The following is a 20,908-nucleotide window of genomic DNA, read 5'->3' as shown; positions in this document are numbered from 1 at the left end:
TCTCGTGTTAGCGATCCTGTTCATCATCGCAAACCTGTCCTGGCTTTTACATGTGCTGAGAGCGTCCTTCCACTTTAACACATACCACAACGCAGCAGCTTTCTGTGCTGAAAAGATTTTATTTTTGCTGAATAAATGTTTTCATTACATTTATGTCAATCTGCGACTTTATTGCAGCCGGAAAATCCCACTCTGCGTAGAAAGCAGCCAGCAATTGTTTTTTTAAAATTTATTTGTTTTTTGTTTGTTTGGTAATAGGGTCCAATATTTAGACGAGACAAGTATAATAGAAGACGAGTCGCATTTTACTTGTTCGAGTCTAAGTATCGGACCCTATTGCTACGCTGGAAACACAATAGCGTTCATATTGCTATTCTTTCATAATATTCTGTGTTGAAAACATGTTTTTGTCAGCAACAACTACCAGACTGGTCCATGTTGCCGATTGCAGACGACGGTTTAGTGCGCATATCGCTTGCGCATGTATCCACGGAAATCACCGAACATTGAAAAAAAAAGGGACATGTATTACGAAGAAGACACGAGATACCCGGATGTTTGGCATTTCGTCAATATGCAAGGTTTCCTATGACGTCACGTAGCATACTTGCTTACGTGTTTGTTCGAAAGTCTGACTTCTGCTGTGGATAGTGATTTCGCCTATGATGACTGTGGTTAATCTGTGGATGATAAGACATCAAGGATTGTTTCAGAAGAAAGTCAATGACGAAATGTTTCAGACCGGTAACTTCATTTTAACATTGCATACAATGGGCGTTGCACAGGGAAATGAGAGTTTGCTGATTATGTGCTGGACATTGGAAAGACCGTCTGCTAAAATGCAGCTATTTGAATTTTGCAAGGTTTGTTGCCTGGATTTTACACGGAATTTATTTTATGTACGGTAAGAAAATAAAGTGCAAATTGCATCGTCTGTCTACCAGTCACAGAAGCAAACCTGGCCAGGTATGAGTGTACTTCATACAAGTCGAAGAAACCGGAAACATGCGTCTTTGTTATTGCAAATATGAAAATCATATTCAGCAACTTCTTGCGGAATATGGACCGATGATCGGTATAGAGCTGTGTGAGCCTATCCAATCACCACCCCCGAATTCCCCCACGTGTCTATCAGAATAGCAATATAGAATCCTTCCTTCGTCCTTCCTTCCTTCTTCCTTCCTTCCTTCCTTCCTTCCTTTCTTCCTGCATTTCTTTCTCTTTACTCCATCCTTGCTTCCTTCCCCCCTCTCCTCCCTCCTTCGTTCTTCCTTGCTTTTTCCTTTCTTCATTCTTTCTTTCTTTCTTTCCCTATTTGTTCAGGGATGTCTTTATGTTCTCTGTTTTTCCGACTTGTGATCTCAAAATGACATGAGCGTTGAATCATGTGTCGATCCAACTCGTGTTGAAAAGCATTTATCGGGGTGTCCCGCGTCGTTAGATTCACAAAGATTAATAATTGATGCACAACGCTGCTGCTGGGTTACGCCGACCTCGCAGCCGGATCCCAGTTAATCTCATTATTTTCATTTTCAATATTTGCCCTTCAAAGGGGAAGCAGATTGTTATTTTCATTTTGTAAGATTGTGTTTTTACATTTCGTCAAGTTTTGACTACATGTTTTAACATAGACGGGGAATCGAGTCGAGGGTCGTGGTGTGTGTGTGTGTGTGTGTGTGTGTGTGTGTGTGTGTGTGTGTGTGTGCGTGCGTGCGTGCGTGCGTGCGTGCGTGCGTGCGTGTAGAGCGATTCAGAGAAAACTAATGGACCGATTTTCATGAAACTTGACATGCGAGTTCCTGTGTATGATATCCCCAGACATGTTTTCATGTTTTCGATAAATGTGTTTGATGACGTCATATCCGGCTTTTTTTTTAATAGTTGAGGCGGAACTGTCACGCCCTCATTTTTCAACCAAATTAATTGACATTTTGGTCAAGCAATCTTTGACTCAGTCCGGACTTTGGGATTGCATTTCAGATCGGAAGCTTAAAACCTGGTTGCCGGATAAGTTTGCTCATTAAAGTTGTCATTAAAAGCGAATTTTCACTTACAGATCATTGCAGTGTATTCCTCATCGTCTCCTGAATTCAAAAATATACAGAAATGTTATGTTACTTTAAAAAACGTGCTCAGAATGAAAGAAAATAGGTTGAGTATAGTGTTCGCATGCTTCGCGGAGACGAGCGTGACCCGTCTCGGTCTTCGGGTATGGTTAGCCGAGACTATCTGAATTTAGTCTCGCCGATGACCGATTTTTGGAGTTGATCTTTTAGTTTGATGCGTACAGATTGACTAAATGTTTTTATATCGCTTCACGCGACTTGTTATGTCTTGTGCACGTGGCACGAGAAGGCCGCAGCACAGGACAAAACTTGCACCTGTTCCTCACTGCACTTCAAATTCATTCCAATGGATTGTCTGCAAATGAGATTGGTTTGGCATATCTGGCAATGCACGCGTAGATCTGTATAGAATATATCGTTTATGTTTTACGATTGCCTTTCACTCTATACTTCCAGTAAAAAAAGAAATTGTTTCATTGACATGTACACCGGTAAATCAAGTTAGATTAAACAGATTAGATGTCATCTCATCATGTGTCAAGTTACTAAATGAGTCTGCTTGTGTGTCCGATACCGTCCATTGCCGTTCCTTCGACTGTTCGCTTGTTTGTGAGTGCGTTCGTTCGTTCGTTTGTTCGTTCGTTAGTAATTTAGTTCGGCAAATAGTTGTTCGGCAATTAATTCGTTTGGCAATTAGTTAGTTGAGATAGTTCGTTTGTTCGTACGTTCCTTCCTTGGTCCGTGTGGCAGTCTTTCAGAATTTCAGAATTTCAGTCAGTTCGTCGGGTACTGAATGAGCGGGCCACGCAGCAAGCTGCTATTCAGCGAATAGAATTAGTACGTTAGCTCAACAATTATAGCAAGAGCAAAGGTACATACTTTGAAAGAATGTGACTTTTAAGAAGCCTTCTACCTTTTGATGTGATATATAAGTCTTAATTGTCAATAGTTTTGAAAGAGTACGCCGAGAAAAACAAAACAACAACAGAGAATAAGATCAACGCGGAATCGGTCTCGCATGCCCTCCTGGGTTCCAACGAAGAAACAATTAAACAAACAAGGATTACTTCTTTTCTTTGTAAACCATCTTATTCACCACCACACGGGCAAGACACGTAAGGGCGCTCTTCCTGCTGGCAGGTTTCCCGTGCATTGCTGGAAATCCCTTTTCCGAATTAACTTTGTAGATTGACATTGGGGATCTTCGTGAAATTAATGCAGCGAAAATGGTTATCCAAACCAGACTGGCTGTGTATATTTGGTATGTGTCCAAGTCGTGGGATGTTTTTATCACAGATAAAAAGCCTTGACGAATCTATCGTGATTTACAAGATGACTTCAGGGGAAGAAAGTTATGCATGCCATGTCTTCTAGTGCAAAGGTACGTATGTATATATTTGGGCAATGTCAACAAACTACAGAACGACCCCTTTTCTATACACCACTAGAGCAAATGAGACTTGCGACGCAGAAGCAAACAACAAATCAGGCATGTTTTACTTTCGTACAAAATAAATGAAGATCCAGAACATCGTCATGTAGCAAAAGGAACAAAAATCACGCTCCCCCCCCCCCCCCCCCCTACCCCCCTCCCCCCATCGTAGTTTCTCTCTACGCAATCAGGGTAACAAAAGTTTGATTGGATATGATTGGAGAGCTTCTTTTCTCCACGTCCGGGCCGGGATTTTTACGCATCCGGGCAGTGCCTCATTACGAAAGGGAGCCGACTCGAAAAACCCAGGCAGTTTTGGGAATGGTGGGAAAATGCATTTTTGTCCGTTTCCGCTAATTACTGTAGGAGTTGGCAAAAAGGAATTCTAATTTAATTGAACCGAGAGGGACGAAGCCTGCACTCAGGCAGGAATGTTTTTCAGTTAGAGAAGTTTCTTTCTGATGATTTTTTCGTATTTTTGACTTAACCAACTGATGACAACCTGGTTCGTGCAATAAAACGGCTGTCAAAAGCTTCGCCTTTGTGCTCGCAAACTGCATGGCGATTGTGTGTTAAAAAATATCATGGTTGTCTTAAATGGAAAAAATGTGCTTGTAGACCTACTGCTTTCAATACGATGCTTGAAAAATATTAATCAATTAATCAATCAATCAATCAAATCAATCCATCAGTCCATCCATCCATCCATCCCCCCATCCATCCCCCAATCCATCCATCCCCCCATCCATCCATCCATCCATCCATCCATCAATCAAATCAGTCCATCAGTCCATCCATCCCCCCATCCATCCATCCATCAATCAATCAATTAATCAATCAATCAATCAATCAATCAAATCAAATCAATCCAATCAATCAAATCAGTCCATCCATCCATCCATCCATCCATCGATCGATCGACCGACCGACCAACCGACCAACCAACCAACCAATCAATGAATCAATCAATCAATGAATGAATGAATCAATCAATCAATCAATCAATCAATCAATCAATCAATGAATCAACGAATCAATCAATCAATCAATCAATCAATCAATCAATCATTCCAATCAATCCATCAATCAATGATATTGTGTGTTATGATCACAAACCGTTCTATAGCAAACTTATTGAATTTCATGTAATAAATCTGAACTAACAACGTCATAAAGACAAAATTGGTCCGCCTGTCGTTAAGATATTTTCGCCTAAAATCGATAAATGCATCAAATAGAGCGTTTACTGCCTTAAAATCCTCATTGTTAAATTTAGGAGCAATTGTAAGCTTTAAAAGTACGAATAAAAGAGTTAACAATAAGGGAACGAGAGAACATTGTACCAACGATAAACTCATCCTGTCAGGACTGTATTTTTTTAAATAAAAGTTTGAAGATTTAATAAAACATTGAAGCTGTTTAATTGTGGTACGTTTCCATCCATCCTCAAAAATTGTCTGTCGCCGTACACGGTTGTTTCTCCTGTTTCACAATTCCATCACATAACTGATTAAAGTTATTTAGACCGATTTAAACTGAAGTATTCAGAAAACACCTGCAGTCAAAAGTTAAGTTTGAATTTATTCGCAAGCGTGTGTGTGTGCGTGTGTGTGTGCGCGCGTGTGTGTGTGTGTGTGTGTGTGTGTGTGTGTGTGTGTGTGTGTGTGTGTGTGTGTGTGTGTGTGTGTGTGTGTGTGTGTGTCAGTCAGACAGACAGACAGACAGACAGACAGACAGACAGACAGACGTAGAGAGGTACATACATGTAGTTTTGAACTTGTGCTTGAGAGATTCAGAGAAATCATTTTTGGAATCATGAGAGTTTGTTGGGGGCTTGTTTGTCTCAGCTAGCTAGGTAGTTATATACATTTATAAACAAATAATTGAAAGAAAAAAACCCGCCGTTGAACCTGAAATTCTCCGTTATGTGTATATAAATATTAATGTATGTCATCTGGTTCGTAGGCGTCGGAAATTAGTCTCCCCATTTCCTTTTGACTGGTTTCGCATCCGTGGCCGACTTCTCGACTGTGTCGCTGAAGTGATCGCATGTTGTTGTCGCGTGACCTCATGTGTGCCCTCAGCAAAAGATTTAATCGCATCCTCTGCTTGTTATTGTGTGCCTTTGATCTGCCTGCTTCTTTCATTCCCATTATTTTTGGGTTAATTTCTTCTTTTACTGGTTTTGTTTTGATTTCTTTTATTTAAGTTGTTTAAGTGTGTATCTTTTTGTTTCAAGTGCACTGTCTTTGTTTTAGTGTTTTCATTTTTTCCAACGTTTTTTTGTGTGTTTTTTCCTCTCTCTCTCTCTCTCTCTCTCTCTCTCTCTCTCTCTCTCTCTCTCTCTCTCTCTCTCTCTCTCTCTCTCTCTCTCTCTCTCTCTCTCTCTCTCTCTCTCTCTCTCTCTCTCTCTCTCTCTCTCTCTCTCGCTCTTTCTCTCTCTCGCTCTCTCTCTCTCTCCTTCTTCGTTTATGGGCTTAGACTCCCACGTTCACTCATGTTTTTATCACGAGTGTATTTTTACGTGTATGACCGTTTTTACCCCGCCATTCAGGCAGCATACGCCGATTTCGGGGGAGGCATGCTGGGTATTTTCGTGTTTCTATAACCCACCGAACTCTGACATGGATTACAGGATCTTTTCCGTGCGCACTTGGTCTTTTTTTTCAAACAATTTTATTCAAATAAATAACTACAATTAACAATATCTCATACAATGAATTAAATACAACTTATCGAGTACAACAAGCTAACTTTTTTAACGTTTTGTTCTTCGAACACTCACACAAAAATGCTTCTTATCTGTAACTGCCTATTAAAAATACTTTCCAACGGTAAAAACGAATTTGTTTTTTTATATATATACTAACGCACATCTTTCCGATTGAGATAATGTGGTTCAATTTATATATAGTTGCCTTTTTCACTATTACAAAATGCATACCAAATAAAACATCACTAACTTTCAAAACAATCTTAATTTCTAAAGTAAGAAAAATAAATTCTTCAATAAACTTCCAGAATTTGTATACAACCGGGCATTCAAAAAAGAAGTGTTCAATGAAATCAGTTACATCACAACAGTAATTACATTTATTCGTTTCCGTTACTTTCATTTTACACAGGAGAATGTTGGTCGGATAAATGTTGTGCATAATTTTCCAGTGTAAAACTCTTAATCTAATCTCTTGTGTTGACTGATAGGCAACTATCCAAGATCGTTCATCAATTTCTACATTAAACTTTCTCTTCCAAAATCCTCCGGAACATGGTACATCTGTTTTCATATTCATAATCTCTTTCCTATATTCTCTGGCACTTAACACATTTTTGCCGTTAAACAGTGGTAAGGTAGTACAAACATCATCAGTCATATTTACAACATTTTTCCTCATAAATAATGACACAGCAGCTTTTACAACATTATATTCAAGAATTCGGTTTGGCGAATATCCAATCAAATCACATATATTTTGATATGATAATATGTCTCCCGAACGTACAATGTCAGTTAATACCAATACACCTCGTTGTATCCAACTTTCAAAAAATAAAACTTTGCCACTATACGTTATGCATGCATTATTCCATAATAAAGTCGGCCCGACTGTCCCACGATCGTAGTGGTTATTATCCAGCCAATATTTTAATACTGCTTTCCAAAAGTGTGATTTCACTAGGTCTAACCCTTTAAATCTTGCACTGTTTACATTCGATAAGAAACATTCAAAATGCCTTCCAAAACGCAAATACATCATCTTTGGAGTGAAACTCCAATTATCATTTTCATTTAGTTAGTTAGTTAGCTGTTGCTTTTCGGGTCCAGCGGACCATAATAGGCCAAATCAGGACCCCTCATTTTCATTTGATGTAGTCAGTTGTGAAACCCATTGTAATAAAAAAGAAATTTGCATTTGCCTAATATCGATCATTTTTAAACCACCTTTTTCAATTTCAAAATCTTAAACGCTTCTTGGTCTTGTGTTTGCGTGTACACACGAAGGGGGTTAAGTCACTAGCAGGTCTGCACATAAGTTGCCCTGGGAGATCGGAAAAATCTCCACTCTTAACCCACCAGGCGGCAGCGACCGGGATTCGAACTCACGACCTCCCGATTAGGAGGCCGAAGTCTTACCACCACGCCACTGCGCCCGTCTATCCTCTCTCTCTCTCTCTCTCTCTCTCTCTCTCTCTCTCTCTCTCTCTCTCTCTCTCTCTCTCTCTCTCTCTCTCTCTCTCTCCTCTCTCTCTCTCTCTCTCTCTCTCTCTCTCTCTCTCTCTCTCTCTCTCTCTCTCTCTCTCTCTATAAGACCAGTCTTGCTTTTTCGGGTACATCAGTTTGGAATTCACTTCCATCATCCTTTAAGCACTTAAAGTCATTAAAAAGTTTTAAAAAAATGTGTCAAAAAACACTTAATGTCAAAGATATGCTGTGCATTGTATATTCTGAACATATTTTTGTTGTACTATTGCTACATGTTCGATTGCTACGTACCAGCTTGTACTTATAATTATTTGCATAGTATGCATTTGATTTTATGAATAACCACATATGTATGCTCTTCATGCATCATCATCATCATCATCATCATCATCATCATCATCATCATCATCATCATCATCATCATCATCATCATCTTTTATCATCACGTGCTGAAGTTTTCTGACCTCCTTTTGTTGGTAAACTTTTTAACTTTTTAATTTTTAATTTGTCAATTTTATCATTGTGTGTCTGCGCGTCCCAAGGACAGATTGTAAGAAAAGGCGTAGCCTTAAATCTTAAGCCTTGTTAAATAAAGTTCAATTCAATTCAATTCAATTCAATTCAATTCAATTCAATTCAATTCAATTCAATTCAATTCAATTCAATTCAATCCAATTCAATTCAATTCAATTCAATTCAATTCAATTCAATCTCTCTCTCTCTCTCTCTCTCTCTCTCTCTCTCTCTCTCTCTCTCTCTCTCTCTCTCTCTCTCTCTCTCTCTCTCCTCTCTCTACCCCCTGTTACCCTCGTAAAATTGTCATTGTCATTGTCCCTCTCTCCGCACGGTCCCTCTCTCTCTGTCTCCGTCTCTCTCTCTCTCTCTCTCTCTCTCTCTCTCTCTCTCTCTCTCTCTCTGTCTCTCGCTCTCGCTCTCGCTCGCTCTGTCTCTCTCTCGCTCCCCCTCTCTCCCTCCCTCTCTCGCTGTCCCTCTCTCCCTCCCTCTCTCTCTCTGTGTCTCGTATTGTCTCTCGCTGTGCCTCCCTCCCTCCTCCTCTCTGTCTCTCTCTGTCTCTCTCTGTCTCTGTCTCTGTCTCTCTCTCCTTCTCTCTCTCTCAGCTGAATTTGAGAGCTCATGAAAGTCCTGCATGGGAATGTGTTAATCATTGTAGGTTCAATACTATTGTTTTAGTGAGGACGGATTGACCCGCCTGTTCCTCTAGGACTCGCCCAAATCAACCAAGGTGGATAACGTTGATCATTTCGCATCATTCAGCACCGTGATTTATACCCAAACTAATGTGATTGTGAACTCACCAAACTGCAGGAAGATAGCGTCCAGAGCGCAGTATATTTGCCATTTATTTATACATTCGTTGGGCGGTGAACGGACTTTTCCGGATCTACGTCAGTATATAAAGGAGATGAACGCCATACGTATATATGTATATACCAATCAGTGGACAGAGTAAGAGAGTGCGATGTGTGTTGCCAGTGGGAGACAGCACTGGACACGCCCTCAGACGGCTGGCACCATGGACACTCTCCCTTGCCGCTGGCACTTAGTGGCCCCTGGTCAACACCCTACACAGGCGCACGAAAAAGAACATTGAATGTTCTCAATAAAATGAACAGAGTCGAGTAAAACTGATGTGGTTATGTGGATATCAGTGGTTAAGGGGATACTAGTGTTTTTAAATAACTGAGTATATTTCTTGCCTTTGGAGAGATAAAAAGGTAAGGGAGGTAACTCCTTGAATAAATGAAGCAAATGACGTCGCAAAGCAGGAGAAGTAGATTGAATTCACTAGTATGCCCTTAATTAAGATGACGCTGCCCCTGATTCGGGAACGGGAACTGGATTTGTTATTGTCTAAATCAAACAAAGAGAACTCTTGATCTAAACAAAATGATAATGAAAGAAAACAAGACAACCGTGATCACCAGTCACAAATACATAGACGCTGTTGTTTAAACAAAATGATAATGAAAGAAAACAAGACAACCGTGATCACCAGTCAGAAATACATAGACGCTGTTGTTTAAACAAAATGATAATGAAAGAAAACAAGACAACCGTGATCACCAGTCACAAATACATAGACGCTGTTGTTTAAACAAAATGATAATGAAAGAAAACAAGACAACCGTGATCACCAGTCAGAAATACATAGACGCTGTTGTTTAAACAAAATGATAATGAAAGAAAACAAGACAACCGTGATCACCAGTCAGAAATACATAGACGCTGTTGTTTAAACAAAATGATAATGAAAGAAAACAAGACAACCGTGATCACCAGTCAGAAATACATAGACGCTGTTGTTTAAACAAAATGATAATGAAAGAAAACAAGACAACCGTGATCACCAGTCACAAATACATAGACGCTGTTGTTTAAACAAAATGATAATGAAAGAAAACAAGACAACCGTGATCACCAGTCAGAAATACATAGACGCTGTTGTTTAAACAAAATGATAATGAAAGAAAACAAGACAACCGTGATCACCAGTCAGAATTACATAGACGCTGTTGTTTAAACAAAATGATAATGAAAGAAAACAAGACAACCGTGATCACCAGTCAGAAATACATAGACGCTGTTGTTTAAGCAAGAAACGCTAAATATGACGTTTAGGAAGAAAATAGCTCATTATTGTACCAAACAGAAAAAAAGAAACCGAAGGAGAACATCAAAACAAAGAAGAATCGAAATTAGAACAATAATGGTGACTGCGCGTGAGAGCGATACACTTGAAATAAAAATACCCAAAACAATACTGTACTAACGCGTGAACGAAGAATACGATGCAACGTTTCAACCCTAGTAGGGTCTTCTTCAGGCACATAAACAAAGTACATGTTGTAGAAAAAAATAGTCAAAAAATAGTCAAAATTAATCAAAAAGCGATGCCAAAGAAGCAATGCTTTGTTTCCCGCACTGTAACAGTACCCACCTACGCCGACAATCTCCTCACCCTCCCCTTCCCCTCAAAAAAAAAAAAAAAATAGTGAACAGAAAAGCAACAAAGACCGAAGACACTGTTATTCTCCCCAAGCACCTCTCCTTAATTTACCTTCTCTCTTCTTTCTTACAGCATATATATTTTTCCCTTAACAAGTTACAACTTCCTAGAGCCTTCTGTAGGAACGAGTGAGAAAACTAATCCATTCGGTACGTAAAAAAGGCGCCGTTCAATAATTAATGCCCAGTTCCATTTAAAGCCTCTTACAGCCAGAAACTTCAGTGCAGTGAACTTATCCTTTGTTATATTGTGCTGGGGAACACTTCAGGGTATGGAGCTGGCAAGGCCGGAAAGTGGAGAAATTTTGAGAGGATGAGAGAAGTGAGAGGGGATAGGGGAGGGGGGGGAGGGGTAGCGGGAGGGGGGGGGGGCTCGGGCATGGGGAATCACGCACAGATATACAAACAAAAACACAGACAAAGAGCAAGCAATTTATTACTTGGGCATACCGCATGCTCATTAGCATTTATAGGAGAGAGAGAGAGAGATGATGATGATGATGATGGAACTTTATTTTTCAAGGATAGAGGTTTAAGGCGACGCCTTTTCTTACAACCGGAGAGAGAGAGAGAGAGAGAGAGAGAGAGAGAGAGAGAGAGAGAGAGAGAGAGAGAGAGAGAGAGAGAGGAGAGAGAGAGAGAGAGAGAGAGAGAGAGAGAGAGAGAGAGAGATCAGTCGTTACATATTCAGACATAGATGAATACCCGCTTCGCCGGGTACCCGGCTTTGCCGGGAAGAAGTAGAGCCGAATAGGTACCCGGCTTCGCGATTGACGCCACACGAAGGAAGGGAGATAAACGCGCAAAACACTGGAGAAGATAAGGAAGAGTTACTGGGAATGGATGTACAGAAAAACCAAAATCGGTTCAGCGCTGCGCGCTGAGAGAACATGTTGAAAATTTTCATCGACCAGATTGTGTTTTGGGTCTACCTGAATATGCCCACCAAATTTGAAGCAGATCCATCGAGAACTTTGGCCGTGCATCACGAAGTGACCGACAGACAGACAGACAGACAGACAGACAGACAGACACACACAAGCCGTATATAGATATAAGATAGAAAATGGCAGACACCACTGGAGAGAAATAGAGACAGACACACAGTCAGCCGGCTTCGGACAAAAATGTAAGTCAGAGCGCATTCAGCGCAGAAGCCAATGATAAAAGGGAGTTACAGACGTTCATTCTGTGAAAGGTTTACGACTGGTTAAGTTTGACCTTTTTCAGGCTCGTTGGAATGGCAGTGAGACGGAACTCACAGACTTGACTTTGTCTCGCTCACTTTGATCTTGTCGGAATACTGCTGACTTCTAAATAGACCCCTACCCACCCCCGCCAGTTCATGAACACGCGCTCCGACTCGCTCGCACTCGCACCGACGGACGCACGCACGGGCACACTGACACAAACATACACATTGACACACACACACAAACAAGCACACAGACACACATTCATACACGCAGACACACAGACACACAACACAACACCACACAACACCACACCACACCACACCACGTCACGTCACGTCACGTCACGCCACGCCACGCCACACCACACCACGTCACGTCACGTCACGCCACGCCACGCCACCCCACCCCACCCCACCCCACACCACACCACACACACATTCCAAAATTCCCTCATCACAATCCCTATGCAAACAGATCTCTTGGGTTTGGATTTTTTTAAACTTTTAGAACACCAAATGTGATGCAAAGGAAAAGTTAAGGGGGTTATTGTCCGTCAGGTCTAAATTGCCTATATTGGACATGACTTGGTTTATACGATAGTTTAAAAAAAATATAAACAAATTCGGGAGCTGGTTAAAAACGGGAGGATGACGGGCCGGAGTGGGGGTGATAAGATATTCTAAAAAGATCTGTTAAGATTGGATATGATGCAACAGAAAAACGGAACTTTTAGTACCGTTCAGAGCCATCAAAATTAAAGGTGTTTTATTTTTAAAGCACTTGGATAACCTGGCAATGCGTCAAATGACATTGGTGTTATGGTCTAATACTGGTAGAGTTTTAGCCTTGAGATGTTTGACATTTCTGGCAGATGATTGTAGTCGGGTGTTTCCGTTGATCACGAAGAATACCGGTTCGAACCGGTACGATGAACGCGAAGCGGTATTTTGTCTTAAAACCGGTTTAGCTGGTTTTTCGGTATACCGTGTAGCTGTAAGTAATGACCTGGATACACGGGATGGAGGCAATCTTTATTATATTGCGCCGTGTCACACGTGGTCGGCCTTTGTGACAGTTTGAAGACAACAAAAAGAACATCTGGCAAAACAGACTATTCTTAATTTTTTTTTTAAGAAGAAAAATACTTTCGTTTAAACCTCTGCGGATTTGGATAAATTATTTCTTGAACATTTCGTACCAGCTGTAACTTATCATGTATCCCAAAAACAAGAAAGATAGGTTGTTGGAACGTTTGTTAATGACAAAACAATACATTTTTATTGTCAATAACAAACATTCCAACAACCTACCTTTCTTGTTTTTTGATTCTGAATTTTGGAACGTTGGCAGTCTCTTTGTTTTTGGATTTATTTTATCATGTATCCCTTTTTAAAAGGTCAAAAGTGTTCGAGTGATCAAACCGTCTTGAGTCAATCAATCAATCAATCAATAGGAAGCTTATATAGCGCGTATTCCGTGGGTACAGTTCTAAGCGCTTGTCGAAAAGTTGTCAACGCAGGACTAACAAAGAAACTAACATCTACAGACGGACACGAACCCTATCACACAATAGCAAACCCTGATAAACATACAACAAATTGTTTAACAACAATGTACACATAACAATAACAATAACAACAATAACAGCACTTTATTGTCCATTAAGATATTACATAAAAATGGAAATTTTTCTTCGGCACACCCTGTCTGCCTGTAAACGATTATAACAACAATTGTATAGGACGACACACATAAAACATAAAACATAAAAGGGATACAATCAAATATGATATTGCACTATGTAAATTTACCCTCTCATATCACAGGAGTTGGGTTTCACAGCCGAGTAATCACATTACAAATATTTCTCACACACCTTCACATGTACACATTGTTTTTTTTTTTTTTCCAGCCGACCAGCCTCTACGTGATGCGAGAAGAATTTAAAATGGTGACTGCAGAAGGCAGGAATGACTTTTTAAACTGGTTTTTGCGTGCCAAAGGGACCTTATAACGTTTACCTGAAGGGAGAATTTCGAAACAGGGGTTGAGAGGATGGATCGGATCACGGACAATTTTGAGAGCTTTCCGCTTAATGGCAGCTTCGTAGAGACTGGTCAGCTGTCGTTGGGGTTGCCCAACAAGCTTGCTAGCCGTCGCAACAATGCGGTGGAGTTTAGCTTTGTTTTTAACATTTGTGGTACCATACCATGTCACAATGTTAAAAGTCAGTATGCTTTCAATCAAACTGCGATACACAAGTTCCATAACACTTTGATTGACATTAAAATATTTAAGCTTCCTGAGAAGAAAAAGTCGCTGCTGAGCTTTCTTATAAACAGCATGAACATGATCACTAAAAGTCAGCTTATTGTCAATTGAAACCCCAAGATATTTGAAGGTTTCCACAAGTTCAACTTCCTTGTCGCTTATTCTCACTTTTTGGGGACCACAATTATCACTCTTTCCTCCAAAAATCATTTCTTTTGTTTTGCCTACATTCAACTGCAAGAAACTGGACTTGAACCATTCATTCAGAAGATCAACTTGGGTAAAATACTTTGACAACGTTTCGTCGTCCTTCAGACGCCCAACGAGGGCCATGTCGTCTGCATATTTAATGAGGGCTAGAACTGGATCATTTAAAAGCATGTTGTTTGTGTAAATAGCTATATCAATAGCTAGGTCCAAACAAAATAATATTAAGCACAAAGAAAACACCTCTCACAGAGCACAGCACAAGAATGTCTTTTGGGGCACAACACATCACGTCGAACATGAAAGTCGCAGCCAGCTACGAGAAGAACTGAGTCTTCAACCTATTCTTGAACGCGTCAAGAGAGGGGCTCTGGCGAAGCTCAAGCGGCAGGGAGTTCCAGACGGAGGGGCCCGCGGAGGGAAATGCACGCTGACCAGCAGATGCGAGTTTCGAGCGAGGGATGTGAAGGCGGAGTGGGTCAGCAGCAGAACGAAGGGGACGGTCGGAGGGCTGGGTGTACAGGTCCAGGGAGGATTTAAGGTACTCGGGAGCAGAGTCGTTGAGACACTTGTAGACCAGAGTGGACAGTTTGTAGGAGATTCGGGTGTTGACAGGGAGCCAGTGCAAGGAGCGAAGTAGGGGGGTGATGTGGTCTCGCTTCGCCTTCCTCAACGTCAGCCTGGCAGCAGCGTTCTGGACTCGTTGTAGGCCATGAATGGATGAGGCGGGGAGGCCAGCCAGAAGGGAGTTGCAGTAGTCCAGACGACTGAAGATGAGGGAGACAACCAGCTTGACACAGGCGTCGTAGGTGAGGTAGCGACGGATGGAGGCGATGCGTCGTATGTGGAAAAAGCAGGTCTTGATGATGAAGGAGATGTGTGTCTGCATGGAGAGAGTGGAGTCGAGAAAGACGCCAAGGCTCTTGACAGCAGGGGAGAATGGAACAGTCGCGTCATCCAGCTGGAGGTCGGTCACAGTGAGGGAAGCAATCTTTTGTCGTGTTCCAACGAGAAGGGCCTCCGTCTTCTCACTGTTCAGCTTCATCTTGTTCTCAGTCATCCAGTTCTTGATGTCAGTGAAACAACTGGAGATGGATCCCAGTCACTGCCAAGTACATCGAACATATAGCGATTTCTTCATCATTGCATCTGAAATTTGGTTCCTTTTTAAATACAAATTAAAAACTGTAATATTACATATGCGGGAAAATCCGAAACTTAATAAGTCTCTAAAATCCGAAACAGATATAGACTGTCGATGTTTCACAATCAAGAACTAAAAACCGGAATGGTAAAACTGTGGTTTAAGTTTTAAAAGATGGCGAGAGAACGTTTCTGAATAAATTTAGAGGAGAAAAGAGAAGTTTGCAAAGGAATCATGTTTTAGCGTGAGGACGGAACCGACACCAAGGCCTCAGCAAGCTATTATTAGCACTGGCCTAGCAGTTTCTTCATTTTCTATTCTCTTACTCGATATTATTTGTCTGTCTGTCCAGATCAAAGACCACTCGATTGAAGCCACAGTAAAAGTTTCGCTTTGTCAGTGACTATACACTTTATAAATTGACCAATCTTGTGTAGTTTAAAAACAAAAAAAATCTGGCAGTACACTGCTTCCATCATCAAGCACGTTTTCGCATTCCTCAGAAGAGGTGACTTTTAGAGACGTCAAACAGCTTATTTTTAGTTTTATTGTGTTGTTAGACATGCATTTCCGGCAAAAGAAAAGGTGCCAAGCGAAAAGCAATTGACTTTCAGAGAAGTCAAACACGTATCATGTATGTGTTTATTGTGTTGTTAGGCGGATAAATGTTTCGTGCACCTGTAGTACAACAAAACAAGAGCTGGCAAGGGAGTCCACCCCGCGGCCTGTTCTCCATCCTACACAATTAGCGGATTAATCAGGATTTCTCCGTGTCTTGCGCCTCTGATCCCAAACACAACGGACGGCCCTACCCCGCACAACTCGCGGCCACCAGCAGTCTGCGAGGCAGACACAACACCACAAGCCACCCCCACCACCAACCACCACCACACCTCCATCACCACCGCCCCCAACCACCAGCGATACCACTTGCTATAAAGTGTAGCAGCGGCGGTGCCAGTGCCTTTACGCTGTAAAAGCGAACTGAGTGTGCGACTTGCTGCTTTTCCGATGTGCGCGCTGACTACTCTGTTTACTACTCTACTACCTCTGCGGATTCTGCTGATAGTTCCAGACTTGTATCGCTGTGTCTGAATCTCACCTGACAAAATCTCGGAGCGGATTGATCTCTTCGTGCCTCAGAGTTTAGGTGTCGTGTTCATCTCTCGGCACTGATCTTGACTGATAGACGTCTAACTTTTCTTCATCTGCCGATGTGAGTTACTGATAGACGTTTAACTTATCTTCTGCAGTTGTGATCGAGTTACAGAAATACCGGTATCTTATTTTCTGCAGTTTTGTATTTGTTGTAATAGACGTGCAACTAATCCCTTTGCATTTGTGAGGTGCTTGTAGACGTGTCATTTTACTGCTGATGTGTAAAGTACTAATAGACGTGTAACTTTTCTTCTGTTGTTGTGAGTTACTGAAAGAAATGATCTTCTTCAGTTGTCAATCAGTCTCAGACGATCTGAGGTCCAGATTTCACACTAATATCTTAACTGGTTCCGGGGGAGTTTTCCCGGGCCTGTTCTTTGTGTGGATCTTATCACCTGTCTGTGTTCTGTGTCATCGCTGGGATAATAACTCAATCTCATCTCGCAGCATTCTACCTGTACCAGTTGTAGACTTTCTCCGTAGACTTACCTTGGAGAATATACCTGTGACAGACCCACACTTCTTGCTTGGTACCGATTACATGCTATTGTCTCTAATGACAAAAATTAAAAACAAGCAAACAAGAACTTTCTTTAGATTAGTCAATGGAACGTTTAATTATGTACTAAAAGAAGTATTCTCTACTGTATTTATGATTCTTGGCTGATTTTGGATTGTTAGTAGTCTGGTTTTTTTATTTTTTAATTCTATATCTGTTGCCGCAACATTGTGTGTGTTGATTTTTATTTCTACAAACTTTGTTCAGAGCTTGTCCGCCTAATACAGCTACGAATTTTGAAGAGGTGGTGTTTTGTGGTAAAAGAGTGGAACCCCCCCCCTTGTAAGACCCTCCAATTTAGACAACCTCCCTTTTAAGATCTTGTTTTCTTCGATTTTTCGTTCATACCCTCTCTGTCAGTTTACCCCCTATTTAAAACTCCCTCCTTTTGCAGACCTAATTTTTATATTTAGTCAAGTTTTGACTAAATATTTTAACATCGAGGGGGAATCGAAACGAGGGTCGTGGTGTATGTGTGTGTGTATGTGTGTGTGTGTGTGTGTGTGTGTGTGTGTGTGTGCGTGCGTGCGTGCGTGTAGAGCAATTCAGACCAAACTACTGGACCGATCTTTATGAAATTTGACATGAGAGTTCCTGGGATTAATATCCCCATACTTTTTTTTCATTTTTTTGATAAATGTCTTTGATGACGTCATATCCGGCTTTTCGTGAAAGTTGAGGCGGCACTGTCACGCCCTCATTTTTCAACCAAATTGGTTGAAATTTTGGTCAAGTAATCTTCGACGAAGCCCGGGGTTCGGTATTGCATTTCAGCTTGGTGGCTTAAACATTAATTAATGACTTTGGTCATTAAAAATCGGAAAATTGTAAAAAAAAAAAAAATGTATAAAACGATCCAAATTTACGTTTATCTTATTCTCCATCATTTGCTGATTCCAAAAACATATAAATATGTTATATTCGGATTAAAAACAAGCTCTGAAAATTAAATATATAAAAATTATTATCGAAATTAAATTGTCCAAATCAATTTAAAAACACTTTCATCTTATTCCTTGTCGGTTCCTGATTCCAAAAACATATAGATATGATATGTTTGGATTAAAAACACGCTCAGAAAGTTAAAACAAAGAGAGGTACAGAAAAGCGTGCTATCCTTCTTAGCGCAACTACTACCCCGCTCTTCTTGTCAATTTCACTGCCTTTGCCATGAGCGGTGGCCTGACGATGCTACGAGTAAAATGGCATTGCGTTTCATTCTGTGAGTTCGACAGCTACTTGACTAAATATTGTATTTTCGCCTTACGCGACTTGTTTCACATTTTTGCGGTCTTGAAATGGGGGTTCCACTGTACTAGCACAGTCTATATAATCCGCCGTTAAGTACCCTTTACTTTTGTCGTACGGTAAAGAGATTAACCCAGATTGTTGTCTGAACTTTCTGTGATTGATCTTCCACTGAGGTGTGACTGGAAGATTAGTTGGCGCAATAACAGTCTTGTGGAGGTTTTGAGTTAAAGACGAAGCGAGTGAAATGAATAGGTGGTCCGGGACAGACTATCCTACATCACTAATGTTTACTGACAAGTTTGCTGAAACTAATGCCAAAGGCTTAGTCCTAATTATGAAAGGTAGACAAAGCAACTCAAAGTAACACCTAAAAAAATCACACTCTCCGTGCGGACCAAACCTATCTCTAAAACTTTTGGGAATAGTATTACAACCGTGTGGGTTTTGCTCACTGTGAAATTTTGTTTCGCTGCTGTGGGATTTAATATAACTGTTGGTGGGAGATATTTGATTTTATAAGCTCTCATTTTTCCCGCTGTCACCAATTTATTCATCCCATCAGAGGCTTTGTCGCCGTAGAAAACAGAACTCTTGTACTAATGGTGTGCGAATTACGATAGCATAATCAATATTTGAAACGAAATAAATATAAAATAAAAATACCACCATTATCATTTTCTTTAAAATGTCGTTAATCATCATCAGTTCTTCGATATTTCTTTCTTGCTTTTTCATACGTGGTACATTCTGTTCACTTCCCAGGTGTGACAAGGTTTCTGAAGAGCTTCGCCGAACGACTTAAAAGACAATTCTCATAACAACGACGACGAAGACGACGACGAGAGAGAGGAGGAGCAGGTTGGCGATGGCTGGTGGTCGCGGCAAAAGTTGGCGGATTGGGAGGACAATACCAGGGTTGTGTGTTTGGGCCACCTTCTATCTGCTGCTAGGATGCCTTGGGTAAGTTAATACACACACTGGAGTTACAGCATGCTTTTTGGTGGCCGCCGGAGCGGTCATCTATTGGAATGCATTCGGAGAGGTGACATGTCTCGTTTTGTTACCGTTCTCACAAGATCAGTTACAGTTTTTCTCTCTCTCTCTATCTCTCTCTCTCTCTCTCTCACACACACACCGTACACACGCACACACACACGCACGTACGCACACACACACACACACACTCTCTCTCTGTATGTATGTCTTTGTCTGTGTCTCCCTCTGAGTCTCTCCGCTTCTGTCTTTCTATGTCTGTCTCTGTCTATGTGTGTGTGTGTGTGTGTGTGTCTCTCTCTCTCTCGCTCTCGCTCTCTCTCTCTCTCATCCGACTCCTGGCACCCAGGTCAAAGCAGAGGTTAACTTGAGTGCACGTGTACCTAGCAGGAGGGGGGTGATTCGGGTCAGAAGTGGGGTAAAGCACTTTGGTCTTCAGTCTTTAGGTTATAGCTTTCAGTGGAGAAGATGCCAACATGAAATTGCACTATGCTCTACTATTTATTGTCCTTGTCTATCGGACACGAAGAAGGGAAGCTACAATCGCCCCAGGCCATATATACTCTTTGTTTCCTGAGCCTGGATCTGGACCATTGAGACGGTTACCTCATATATCTGTTCATTCTTCAGTTTGTCGGTGTCAAAAGGTATAATACCCCCATTCCACACAACCGTTCTTTGTCCCGTTCCCGTACCAACCAAGGAATGCTGCCACAACAATGGAACTCTGCGCAAACGGCCGGTTTTTTTGTGCATCTTTCAGCAGCGTCTGACCATAGTGGCAGCCGTCCTTGGTCGGTAAGGGAACGGGACCTAGAATGCGGGTATGACAACTCAGTGTGTGAGAGCGCTACCGTTGTTTTAAGTTCCTTTAACGATCCAAGCGTTCCGTTACCGATGGGTTGAGGTTCCATTACCGTTCATTCTGATCGGGAGGGGAACGGCTAAAAATTTGAACATGCAGCCCGAACTCAGCCGTCCCTACCGACCCTACCGTTCAAAGCAGTTCCGTTAACGATCAGTTACGTTCATTGCGGTTCTGTCCCGATCCCTCCCGTGCCCGCACCGTTCCTTGGTCGGTACGGGAACGGGACCTAGAATCGTTGTGTGGAAAGGGGGTATAAGACTCGACCACTTGGCTTATGGTGGAGACAGCTGGAAGATCTCTGGATATAATTGAAGAGGAGTAGTCTTCCTTTTAGAAAATGACTGTGTACTCTGCCTTGCAGATTACAAATTTGTGCTGTCGGGGCTGGGTAAAGGGAGTGGAGGGTAAGGGGGTGGGGGTGGGTAAGTGAGGGGTAATAGAGACGAAAGAGAAAACTGGACAGGGAAAAGTCACTGCCTGAAGTATTCAATAAAGCCACACACTCAAAAAAAGAAATTACCACATATGCAGG

At 41.4% G+C, this 20,908-nt stretch overlaps 1 protein-coding gene across 1 annotated transcript in view; it reads left to right on the top strand.

Annotated features, from left to right (window-relative positions):
• The window catches only part of LOC138983641 (uncharacterized), a gene marked incomplete in the record, with an annotated part of 112,255 nt that overhangs the window by 6,380 nt on the left and 84,967 nt on the right, over positions 1-20,908 (top strand). The window contains 1 exon segment of the mRNA XM_070356923.1: positions 19,278-19,475. Within this exon segment, the coding sequence (XP_070213024.1) occupies positions 19,381-19,475 (95 nt within the window).

This window comes from Littorina saxatilis, linkage group LG13 (genome assembly GCF_037325665.1).
Source record: "Littorina saxatilis isolate snail1 linkage group LG13, US_GU_Lsax_2.0, whole genome shotgun sequence".
In the NCBI taxonomy this organism is placed as follows: Eukaryota; Metazoa; Mollusca; class Gastropoda; order Littorinimorpha; family Littorinidae; genus Littorina; species Littorina saxatilis.
This window is presented reverse-complemented; position numbering and strand designations above follow the sequence as displayed.